A 12,524-nucleotide genomic window follows, 5' to 3' on the forward strand; every position below is an offset into this window, starting at 1 on the left:
TACAAAAGTTTCTTCAGGCAATGATGTATGGGAAAATTGATGATGAATGGATGACTCCTTGGTTGTTTTGATGTTTGATCTCTTCAGAATGATGCTCTTGGTTTCTCAGGAGCTGAGAAACTGGTATTTTCAACATGTATTCATGATCTGTCTTGTCATTGAAATTCGAGAATGAGTAAACACGTAAAGAAAATTGGGGTAAGTTTGATTCTTAGTTTTCTTATTCCTTACTGTTGTGATGAATAAAATTTGAGTCGTGTAAATTTTAAGGAGTTATTCCTCTTGAATTTACCTCAAATCCTAATTTGTTCCAATATGTTAAATGGCCAAATAAACTGAAATTTTTTCTCCATTAAAGGTGAAATCTTTGGTTTTGAAAATACACTGTAAAAGGAAATAATTAATTTTTTATCCCTAATGAAAAAATTGAATAAAAATGTTGAAATTTAGACCAAAAATGCATAGTCCGAAATATCACGTATATATGTTTGGTGCCCATGTTAATGGGAACTATGAAGTTTATAATCAATGATCTGAATCTGAGAGCAGTGGTCTAAATCTCTATATTCAATGTAATAGAAATATTAGACAAGTTTGTTAGAAATTGATGTTCTCATATGACCCCCCAATTACAAAGGAAGCTGTTTGATTGGTGTCTAGACAGACCTTGATAGATATAATTTGTGATGCTGAGTGCAATAAAGGCTGAATCTGATCTATACTATAACAATATACAATTGATCATAATCCAGAGGGGGTCTAGAAATGGATGTAGAGGAGTGGATTTAATGTTAGGGAATAAAATAATTGTGCATTAATCATTTTGTCTGCAATTTCATTTTCATGAAGAATTGCATATAATCAATAAAATTGTGTATTGAAGAGGGAAAAAAATATTTTTGAGAAAAAAAAAGATATTGCTTTTGAGACTTCGGTCATATCAGATGACAAGAATTTATTGTCAGAAGTCTGGTGTATTAAGTGAACCTGACACAGTTGTGTCATTTGGGTAAGCTTTCATTGGAAGGGTCTTCAGTTCAAATCCAAGTGGGGCAACCTGAGTTTCCATGTCTGCATGCAGACAAGAAAAGTTATCTGCATTGTTGAATCTAACTTTGGAAAGCTAGGCAGCCGTCAACCTGCTGGTGTCCCATCTATGAGGAGTGCAGCACTAGGCTGCCATTAACTTGGTGGTGCCCCATGTATGGGGAGCACAGCACTAGGCTTCAATCAAACTGCTGGTGTCTCATCTTTTGGGAGTGCAGCACTAGGCTGCCATAATCAAACTGCTGGTGTTCCATCTATGGGGAATGCAACACTAGGCTGCCTCCAACCTGCTGTTCTTCCATCTATGGAGAGTGCATTATTAAGCTGCCATCAACCTGCTTGTGTCCCATATATAGGGAGTGCAGCACTTAAGCATTAGATTACGAACAATTTATAAGAAGCAACTTTTAACTTCTGTGGTTTTTAAATATAAAAAAAAACTTGGTTTTAGAGAATTTGCTGTAATATTCATTTTTATCTATTTATTTACCTGATTTGAGCTACATATTGCATTTTCTACAACACACATATTTTCACTTGTGGCTTAATATATTGTGGGATTCTTTACTGCATAATTCAACAAAAGTTTTTGGTTAGCTTATTTTGATCTACATTATTGCATGGAAAAGAAAATGCTGGTATAAAATATGTATACCAGTGTACATTTTGCTTTATAAGACATATCCCTGTATTGATTTGTTGTAAAGGCAGATATACATAGTAAAGACAAGAAATTCAATGTTGCAAATGACTTGATCAGGATGATAAATAATGGAGCAATAAGATACTCCCAGATAGAAATGACTGTACTTTTGATGCTACACATCTAATTAATATTCATTAGGTAAAGCTAGGGGTAATATTGATGGTTCAGCTGGAAAAACCTGGAGGTCATCTGGGGGTCTCACTGAATACCCAGACGGATTCCTGGCATGTAGTCTTTTATCTGATTCTGTACATACTGTCTTATAGGATAAATCCATGTTTAATGATTTTATAATTACTTTCAATGTATATTGGAAGAATTTTTTTAATAGTACATCATGAATGATCTATGAGTCTGAAACTGGTGATTTGATTCAAAGTAGCTGAAGTGTTGCCAGTGAAACAAATGTGATTGAAATAATGGATGATCATGGCAATTTGATTAGTGTTTTAATCTTTTTAAATGTTTCACATTTTGATGAACTGTGATGTCATCGTTGGTTTCATCAGTCTGAGTATAGAGGAAGACGATGTTATTAATAAGTCTTGTGATGATATCACCCATTAAAGCTGACCAATTCCAGGGGAGGGAGTAGTCACAGAGTCTGACACAGATGCTGATAGGTTAAAGGTGAAAAAGGTATTCCCTAAAACCTCCCCACAATTAGCAGCTGCTGCATCAGGCCTGTCATCTTGATTGAGGGTCTAATTGAAGCTTCTGTCTAACATCTTGTGTGGTGAACACTTCTGCAGAAAAGACGGATTATTAGATCAAAGGGAAAAAGTGAAACATTTTTTTGCAGTTTTATCAACTGTTTTGACTTTTGTGCTGTGAAAGGATTAAGAAAATGGAGAGATTTATCAAATAGACTTCTTTTTATCACAAAGTATACTTGACTGCATTTTTCTGGTGCAGTGGATTTTGATATACATGCACATTTTTGGACTTTAATTAGAAACGGCGTTTTGAGTTTTTGTGTGTGTTTTGATTGTTGAGCAAATATTTAAGGTTTTGTGTAGTTATTAAAGGAACAATATTAGGGAAAAACTGTTCCATGTGGTGCATTTGCGACATGTGTTGGGATTATTTAAAAAGGTTGAAGAGGAATTTATTAGGTGGTGTATGGGAGTGAAAACTTGTATTTGAAATTGTGCAGTAAGCATAATATAGCTGTTTGCGAGGATCATAAATAATTCAATGAAAATGAAGCTGAACAGCCAAGCAGGAGAAGACTGACATTTTAATCGTTTCAAGATATGTTTGGGAATTGTTGGGGGTAGAAAGTGGTAACTTTAACAAGGATTTGGTGGTACTAGGGGATGGATAGGAAATATAGCCTTATCATGCGTAGTGAATGAATCTGGAGAGTTTTCCAAATGTTTTCGTCAGATGAATGGTAAATTGGCACCTCTAGTATAGACTTTTATACTTATCAGGACAACAGATGTCATTGACTCAAAGTCAATCTCACTCCAAACAAACAAAAAAATAAGCATACCTGGAACTTGAGAGAGGCTGAGAGAAAACATATCTGCTATTCGTTTGATCTGCTAATTAGATAGAGCATTTTCTCTCAGGCAGGTGAAGAAGTCTTTGATGATGCTACGTCTCTAAGTTTTTTGTCTTTCTTTCGATGCTTGAGTGAGAGTACTGTTTTCTTTATTCCTGCATCTGTACTCATCATCTTTGTGTTATAAGTGAAACAGATATTGGGGGTGATCATCCCATATGTTTGGATTAGTGGAGAGGATTATTGCTCAAGATGTTGTTTGAAGGAACCATAAAGGTAAGAGATTTTTTTTTCAATGCTGCACAAAAGAGAAATGAACTTTTTGTCTGCAAAGTCAGGCAAATGTTTGATATTGGTTCAGATTCAGAGGCTGGTGAAATTAGCTTTAATCAGTTTAGAGATGTCTCTAATTAGACACATCTGGAACTAAAGGACCAGGGATAATTAATTAAAAAAAAGTTTTTTTTAAAAAACTCATGAATATTTTGAAGTTGTTGCAAATAAAATACCTCCTTTTTTTGTCCATCATACTTAATGATTTTTCTTTAAATTTTCCCTGAACAAGTTTTGGATTTTGTAGTTGTTAATAAAAGGTATTGATTTAATTATTTATCCCTGACTATTCACAGAAAATAAATACTTATTTTGAGGTGGCTTTACTTTTCAAAAAGAAATATTACACTTGATACATTGTCCATGAAATTCCATTGTATGGCAACCTGCTGTGTCGACCACAGTCACTGAATCACTAATCTGTTCATTAAGACCACTAATTAGATCAGTAACCTTATGGAAAGCAATCATTGACACAGCAGGCTGCCAATATGGTTCAGTTGTATGGTCAGTTAGTGGATATGGTGATTACACTTGAAAGGTGTGTTAAATTCTGTGAAGTCTAAAAGTTAAATGGTATTATTGCATAACTGGTAATTTTGCAGTTGTTCATTTTTGGATGGGGTTGTGGTTCAATTGGAATTGCAAAAAAAATCACAAAATGATAAATCTACTGTATTTTTTGTTCATGATATGCATTTGATTGGAACATCAAAATCTATTAATATTTATTATACTTGAAAAAAAGATATTACACTTACTTTTGTATATGGTAGGAAGATGGTGCATCAAATTGAAATGAGGATTATGTATACAAAATTATAGGAACAGAAAAAAAATCATTAATGTTAAAATGAAGAATATTCAAATATTCTCCGAGACAATTTATGCTTTGTCATTGTTTTGGAATTTTGATGGAGATTACCAATATCCATTACTCCAGACAGTGGCAAACACATTTCTGGACTCGTATTGTCAAATTACCTCCACTTCTTGGCAACAGTTGAAGTGACAAATTTGCAACTCAAATGGAATTCCCCTCCACTTTGTGCCTCAGAGTCTCCCATTGTCTTAGTCATGCTCTGTAAAAGGTGGTTCGGGGTCAAGCCGAAGGCAAGAGGAAGCCCATAAGCAGCAGTTCCTCGACAATTAAGGCACAATTATTGGAGAGAAGATTAGGGGGATGACTAACTGTTTTTCTCACAGCACGGACAATATGGCCATGTCAACTGCAGAGTCAATATTTTAGAGGGGACCTCCAATGTGGGGAGTTCATCAAATTGGGATTTACGGCTGTGGTTTTATGTTGACCATAGTGGTCAGGGAAAATGGGCTCAATGTCTTATCAGGGTAAAGATTAGATTATGCACAGATGGAAAGATTGGGATGTCTTGGGATTTAATTCATGATGAATTTTTCATTGATAATAATGTATAATAAAGATTTCCATTGGAACATTGCTGGTGATTTCTTGTGAATTATCAGCTATATAAAAATAAAAAACAAAATAAAAACAAAAAACAAAACTCGATGAATCGAGATACTTGTATTGAGATACTAGTACAAATATATATATTAGGGATGTCAACGAGTACCCGGTTAACCGGGTACTCGATCGAACGTCCGAGTATCGAATACTAAAATTGGTACTCGGTTACTCGGATGTGTATTTTATTCTTATTACAAAGTACATATTTTTATCAAAAAATAATTTGAATATGCATACGGCTAATCAGCGTGTAGTCATCTACTCCTGTAAAACACCCGTTATCGCCTATGGCTTTGTATATACTACTACAGTAATAAGTGACCAATCACCTGGTACACACTTTTTCTCACCTATTGTTGTCCTTAATTTTTTGATGGCTTCAATGATTGTTTTTCAGTGAACATCGTTTAATATGGTCTATTATCTTCAAATCATTTATAAATTATTCAGTTAATATACGGCGGCGAAATCAGTTCCCGTGGTAAGTTTAGTGTATACGGGGGAAACAACCAACAAATGAAAAAAATATTAGACTAGCGATCCCACAACGTCCTTTCCTTCTCTTTCGCTACGAAACAGATTGTCCTCCTTTTGCGTTGATGAAATAGATCCTTAACAAGAACTGTAAGCCATTTGTAATTTTTGATATGTCTTTGTGTTTATTTGATAAATAAATTTAGTACCAAAAAATCATTTCCGTTAGACCTCCATGTTTATATACATATAATTTACATTTATATAACGTGATAAAAAACAGCTTTGGGGTTTAACATAGGTTAACGGGGCTCTAGAAAATTAACACACTTGTATTTACATTTTCAGCGAGTACCCGGGTACTCGATCGGAAAAACGTCTGAGTAACCGATTATCAAAAATTGACCGATTTGACATTCCTAATATATATATATATATTGGATCCACCAACGATACTCTTAGTTGTTTTTTGAATCCTCCACTCAGTCATATACTGTGATAATCTTAAGCTATAAAAGCAACAGCTGTTGTGCATTCCTTGCCCACATCATCTGCAGACAATGCGTACTGTTGATGCACAATCCGATTATGGTTCACACTAATCTGATGATTGTAATGATAATTGTAGTGTAATTTTATGTTGCACAAACATGTGCAGGTAGCATACCTATGCTGCCATAGATTCGGGAACTAATGAGATCTGTTTGCAGGTATAATTGGTTTTAATGAAAGTAATGTAGGAATGGTAATTGAAGCATGATTTTATATTGCTGTGGCTTACTGTTGGTAAATATACCTTCATTAGCAATAGTAATCGTATGAAAATAATATGCCCTGATCTAGCTGAGTATAAGTGTGTTCTGCTGGTAAAAGTAGAAAACATGATTAAAGCTTTTCGATTACTATATTTAACTTGAATTACATTTTTCTGATTTTTTTTCTTTCACTAATTTTAGTTGATTGTAAATTATCTTGAATTTCAAAACACATCCTCCTCTTCTAGAACAGGACAGCATAGCTTTAAGTGAAAGAGTTACATATTGGTAGTTTGAAGGTATTGCTTTTCCATTGTATTGTAATGTCTGAACCTGTTCTGTCAGTATCATACATAGCCATCACTTGTTTTCTACATACCTGTCTACTGTGCAGTTTTGGAATGGAGCAGCCATAAAGCTGCCATGCTGCTGGGGGCATGAAGCTCACTGGCAATTGTGTATTCTTATACTGTCTTTTGTAATGAATGAGTACATTCTATATTCTTTTTAGCAATATCTTTCTATTGATTGCCAGTAGGATATATTGGTCCATTACCATTTGTAAATTATTTTTTTTTCCTGATGGATTATTGTTCCCCTCCATGCTAAAAACAGGGATACATTTGTATTACCTTTGGTTTGTCTGTAAAACTTCAATTTCTGGATAACTTTAAAGTCCTTTAGCTTTTGCAGCAAAATTTTACATTGGAGTGAGGATTTGGAATGAAATGGTTTCAAGATTCACTTCAATACTGTCCAAACTAAAACATGACCCATATTTTTTGAAGTGAAATGGTCAAGGGTAAAGGTCACAAACTTGTATTGTTACAAATTGTTTTAGATGATATCTATGAGGTACATGTAGTAAACATTTTTTTAGTACAAAATTCTTTCAGTAGGTATGGTCCTGATGATCTTTTTTTTCATTTTTAAGCCCATACTTAATTCATGGAACCCTCAGATGTATTGAAGTTTTTGTCTTCCTGAGTTCAAAATGATACACTTTGTTTTTAACAAAACATGTTCTTCTAATGGACCAAGCAGAAGTCTCTGATGAGACTAGCTCTACTGGTTTGTACTTATAGTAAAGGAAGAGAAAAGTAGCACATGAACTTGAAACTTTGCAACAGCAATAAATAGCAATAAATAGAATAATGATCTCTTTTTGTGGCAAGATTATTTGCAATCAGACTAAAACTTTAGGAGGAGTAACCTTTTGAAAGAATTTTACAGTAATTTCTATTTTTAGTAACCATGGCAACATCATTCATCAAAATCAAAAACTGATATACAGAATTGTGTATCTTAGTGTAGTCTACTTGTGTTGCAAGTTATTGAAATCAAACCAAAACAGTAGAAGGAATAGTGTTCTGAAAGTATTTCAAAGAAATTTCTATTTTTAGTAATTATAATGGCAATACTGTTCATCAAAATCAAAAACTGATATACAGAAATATGTTATTGTTGTAGTCTACTTTTGTGCCATGTTACAATCGGACCAAAACTGTTGGAGGAGTAGCATTATTTCACAGAAAATTTCTATTTTTAGTAACCATGGCAACACCATTCATTAAAATCAAACACCAATATAAAGAATTATGTGTCTTGGTGTAGTCTACTTGTGTGCTAAGTTATATTAAAATCAGACTGAAACTGTAGGAGGAGTAGCATTTTGAAAAATTGTTTACAGACGGATGGACAGACAATCAGCTAGATAGACGGATGGATGATGGACACCTTACTAATCTATAAGCTTTTCTGATCACTGACCATTAGAGCTAAAAGTCACACATTATCAAGGTGCTTTATGGCAAATTGTATAATATTTCAGCAGAAACCCATCTCTGCAATATCTGTAATCTAGATTGTTCATCATTGATAGTATTTCACATCATAATGAATTTATTGGCCTTTTATCATATAGTGTCTGCTGCATACAAAATGGACCACACGCTGAGAGGCTGATCTTACATCAATTCACATCAATGATAATCTGATGTTCTGAGAACCTTTTTCCTGCTATTGTTATATAATCAGTTCTTGGAACTTAAAAAGATATTGCATTAACAAATTGCTTCAAAACTCCCCCATATACAGTTTTGGCGGTTTTATCATATAATTAGGGTAACATGTTTATCAAATCAACTTTATCAAATTTAATAAACTGTTGATAAGAAAAAGGGAGTGTTAACCGTTAGGTGAAAGTTCTCAATGATCTCACACATTTCCTCCATATAGTCTCAAGAAACATGAAAAATTAAGGTTCAGAAAGAAAACCAGATCTAAATGCAGTAGACTTGGTGATTTAGGAGTTGCATGGCTGCCTATTTGTCTAGACCCACGAAGTCCATTTATCAACCACAACAAATGGTTTATAAGTGACCAGGTACAACAGGCTCTTCTCTCCCCAATGAATTAACATCTATCTCCAGATGCTAGACTTCATCCTGTCATCTGATGAATGGAGCTGTTCTCTCTTATAAAGGTGTGTGTGGCCAGTTTTAGCTGCAGAAGTGTTGTTTTTATTCAAACTTCATCATCAGATGCAAGGTGGAGTTGATTTAGCCTCTTGTGTATACATAGTTTGTTTTCAGAGTTCTTTTTTCATCTTTATTCGACAGACTTTGGTTTGAGGTTTTGCTTCCTGAAGTTTAAATGTTTTGTGGAAAGGTTTGACGTACATTTCAATGAACGTTATTGAAAACTTTAGACTTTTCAAATATATTTGTCTGAATCAGGATACATTTAGAACATGAACTGTTTGATTTAAAACAACTAGCTGTCAATGAAACTTTTACAAAGAGAAAGGATTTTATTTTTATTTGTGAAGGAAAAACCGTCCATTGCTGTGGATATTGGAATTCTATACCTTGGCCATTAGATTGATTGCTTAATGTTTTTATGGTCGTCATAATATTTGTTGATTTTTCTGATTTCTGGCACACTAGACCAAGAAGGCCAGATATGTTATTGATTTGACCATTACTGGACCATGAGAAATAAGATTATACTGGACTCTGAGCCATTAATTCACCAAATGTTCCCAAATTATTGGATACTCTAATAACAAATCATTAGTCCATCAAACAAGTGACTCAAATGTTTCAGGAATATAAAGAAAAGTGTGTGCGATCATCAGAAAGTTAATAATTTTCCCCATTCATTCAAGCTTTTCATAGTCTTGAGTGAAAAGTTTCTCCATTTTACAGTTGATGGTAATCTTTATAAAGGATTACATCAATCAAAGAGAAAGGGACACAGTTTTATCAATGATTTGATTTTTATGTTTGTGGGGGTTTTCAAGCCTTAATGGAACGCATCTGTTGGATGATTTCATAACGACTCTTTGGAGGGGGTTATGCACTTGCTGTTTAATAGCAGACCTTTTAATTGCTAAACACTTCAGTCTTCACAATTTGAGGTTTGTCTTCTGAATGAGATAATATTTTTATCCTTCCAAAAAAACCACTTGCTCTGAAAATTTTTATAAGAGGCAGGTCATGTTGGTTTTCACCTCGGTGGAGTCGTACTGATTCTGCAATTGCACTTGTTTTTTGTGGGATCCTGCATATTAATACAAACCCATATTGCTGCATTGCTGCGGTATACCTTGTGTTTTTAGTGGATAAAAAAGACAATGATAGCAGACATTTGTGCAGGTGGATAGCGATCTCTTATGTTTCTGATGTAATACGTTGTGGAACATTCACAGGAGGGTGACCAAAATGAGATTCATGTTGGCAACTTGTGATACATATTAAGGTTTTTCAGACTTGAAAACTTTTCCTCCCAGACTTTGGAATTTGTAGAGGTGACCTTGTTACTGATTTTGACACTGTTTCTTTTTCTGGAATATCTTTTATTTTTAAATACTTTTTGGCCAAATCATGGTTTTGGATTACATAGTAACAGTCTGGGATGCTGCAGAACCCAAAACCTACAATTCCAAGGTAAGAATTAATCAGCAGTGGCACAAAGCTTTTATTATTTTACATGAGGGAGTTAGCAAGATCCCAGGCCCCCGAGGCCAGGGCTATTTCCCAAGACGAAAGCAAGGAAAATTGTCCTGGTTGAGGGGAACTGGTATCTTGCTAACTCCCTCAGTGATATACTTTTTAATTGTTTTATTATTCTGATACAAAAGTAAAATCTAAAGGATTACGCATAATCAGGAATTAGATTTCAACACAGGGATTAGCTCACGAGACTAACACACGGCGAAACCGGGATAAGTCCATTCACAGTGATTTTTAAGGAATTAATCACTTTTAATGATTTTAATTTTATGTAGAGGAAAAAATTGGTAGAGGTATAAAAAAAAAACTCTAGTTAAATCAGTCTTAGTAGGCAATTTTGTTTTGAATGATTACTTCTATCTTCCATTTCATGGTTCGAAAGTTAATAGTATATATACAAATGTTGAAAAAAGAAAAGTGTCAAAATTGATCAAAATTTATGTTTTCATAAGAAAGCATGACTAGTTCAGATCCATACATCACCTTTGATATCTTTCTAGAAGACCTATGCAGTATAACTCAGTCTTTGTTCCCACCTAAATTTTACACATGCATGTCACAGATTTCAAAATCTTTGGCAAGTTTGCTATCGAACCTTCTTAAAAGTCAAAGTAAAGTTCATTAGTAACTGATTGTTATTTCTTAACCATTGTCAATCAATAAATTGGTCTTAAGTATAGCTCTTTTTGATAAGGGGGTATGAGATGAAAATAGATGAAAATTTTGAGAAGGGGGTATAATTTTTAAAAATATTTTTCCGTTTTCCATTGTATATTGTGAAAAATGTGAGGGTTTACCAAATTCTATTGTGAAAAATGTGAGGTTTACCAAAAAGACTAGAGTTATTTCTTTTTGCTGTGGCATATTAGTCAAATCTTATGACATTTCTGGTAAATTTCTATTAAAATCACTCAAATATGATAACTTGAGAAAATTGAACCCTGAGGTAGGCTGCAAAACTACTATCATTTTCAATTCTTTTGACCCTAACCAAGAATCCTCAATTGTCTCTTTCTTCAAGAAATGACTATAAAAGGAGTTGGCATGTTCAAAATCTGTCTATTTGACCCAAAAAGTGCCGCTCTGCGAAATGGAAAAGGGGTGAGGGACATTTGTTATAAGACTTTGTGAATCATTGTGTTATCCTTAAAAGTAGTAGTTCTTGTACACTCAAAGACATTCTATCAGGGAGAGGCTTAAACTTTCCTGAAAGCTTATTGATATTTATGTGATTTTTAAAGTGTTAGGTGTAGATACTGACTTAAGATTGAAAGTGACATATTGGCTATTAATAGGAGCATGTTGCACTAACTAAAATGAGACATTCAGTTTTCAATCAACTTTGATCTCTTTGAATAAACTTGATGCTTCACTAACTTTAAACATTATTGATAACACAGCTAGTTGTAAATAAAATTTTAGACCATGTGCCCCCCCCCCCCCAATTTTATAAGTTTTACTAGCTCCCACATTGATAATTTGGGGTCCATGATTTTCTGTCTACTTTAATAGTATAAAAATATTCCCAGATTTATTCATATCCTTATCTCCAAAAAATTCACAATGCTGTATATATTCTCTCATTATTCCTGCGGATTTGGACACAACACTTCTATATGAAATTCCATGCTTTTCTTCACTTTGAGGCCTCACATAGTCATTACATTGACATGCTTCAGGGGATGGAAAACATTTTGTAGGAGGAAACAGTAAATTTAGGGGTGAAAAAAAATATACCTCTATGATACGATACATATTTTGTCTCAGTACGTTTTTTTTCGATATGATACATTTTGATTGAAGGAAACGAATTCGACGTTGTTTATGTTTCTGTCACTAAATCAACGTTCAAATTGACTAAAGATGTTAATTAGAATGATTTGACTGTTAAAGATTATTTTACAAACTACCAGTCCTAAAAAATTTACCTTTTAAAAAATTAAAATAGGGTATGCTGAGTAGCGTGGGTTTACTTATTGATTATTGATCCCGACCAAAAAAATGAACCAAACCGAAGAAATGGAGATTTTGTACTGTGTATCAAACCGAGAAAAAATACTGTACTGAATCGATATGGTGGTGAAGTGTTTCACCCCTAGTGAAATTAAATCAAAAATAAAGAAGAAAAGCATCTGAATCGGTGGAAGTAAATATTTGTAGAATCAGACACAGTCAGGTAACGGTAAAAGTTCTA

At 33.8% G+C, this 12,524-nt stretch overlaps 1 protein-coding gene across 9 annotated transcripts in view; it reads left to right on the plus strand.

Annotated features, from left to right (window-relative positions):
* Positions 1 to 12,524, plus strand: part of LOC133204112 (neuron navigator 3-like) — a 160,142-nt gene that overhangs the window by 46,521 nt on the left and 101,097 nt on the right. Inside the window, exon 1 of one of the 9 annotated variants that reach the window (XM_061339878.1) lies at positions 3,501 to 3,539. The exons of 7 other annotated variants lie outside the window; for them this stretch is intronic. In XM_061339878.1, the coding sequence (XP_061195862.1) occupies positions 3,516 to 3,539 (24 nt within the window). In that variant the 5' untranslated portion in view covers positions 3,501 to 3,515. Of the gene's footprint in view, positions 1 to 3,500; positions 3,540 to 9,947; positions 10,265 to 12,524 lie in introns of those variants that run through there. One more of the 9 variants, XM_061339875.1, reaches the window with a different exon arrangement.

Source organism: Saccostrea echinata, unplaced genomic scaffold (genome assembly GCF_033153115.1).
Source record: "Saccostrea echinata isolate AGI-Se365-2 ecotype Australia unplaced genomic scaffold, CSIRO_AGI_Sech_v1 ptg000052l, whole genome shotgun sequence".
NCBI classification, from domain to species: domain Eukaryota; kingdom Metazoa; phylum Mollusca; class Bivalvia; order Ostreida; family Ostreidae; genus Saccostrea; species Saccostrea echinata.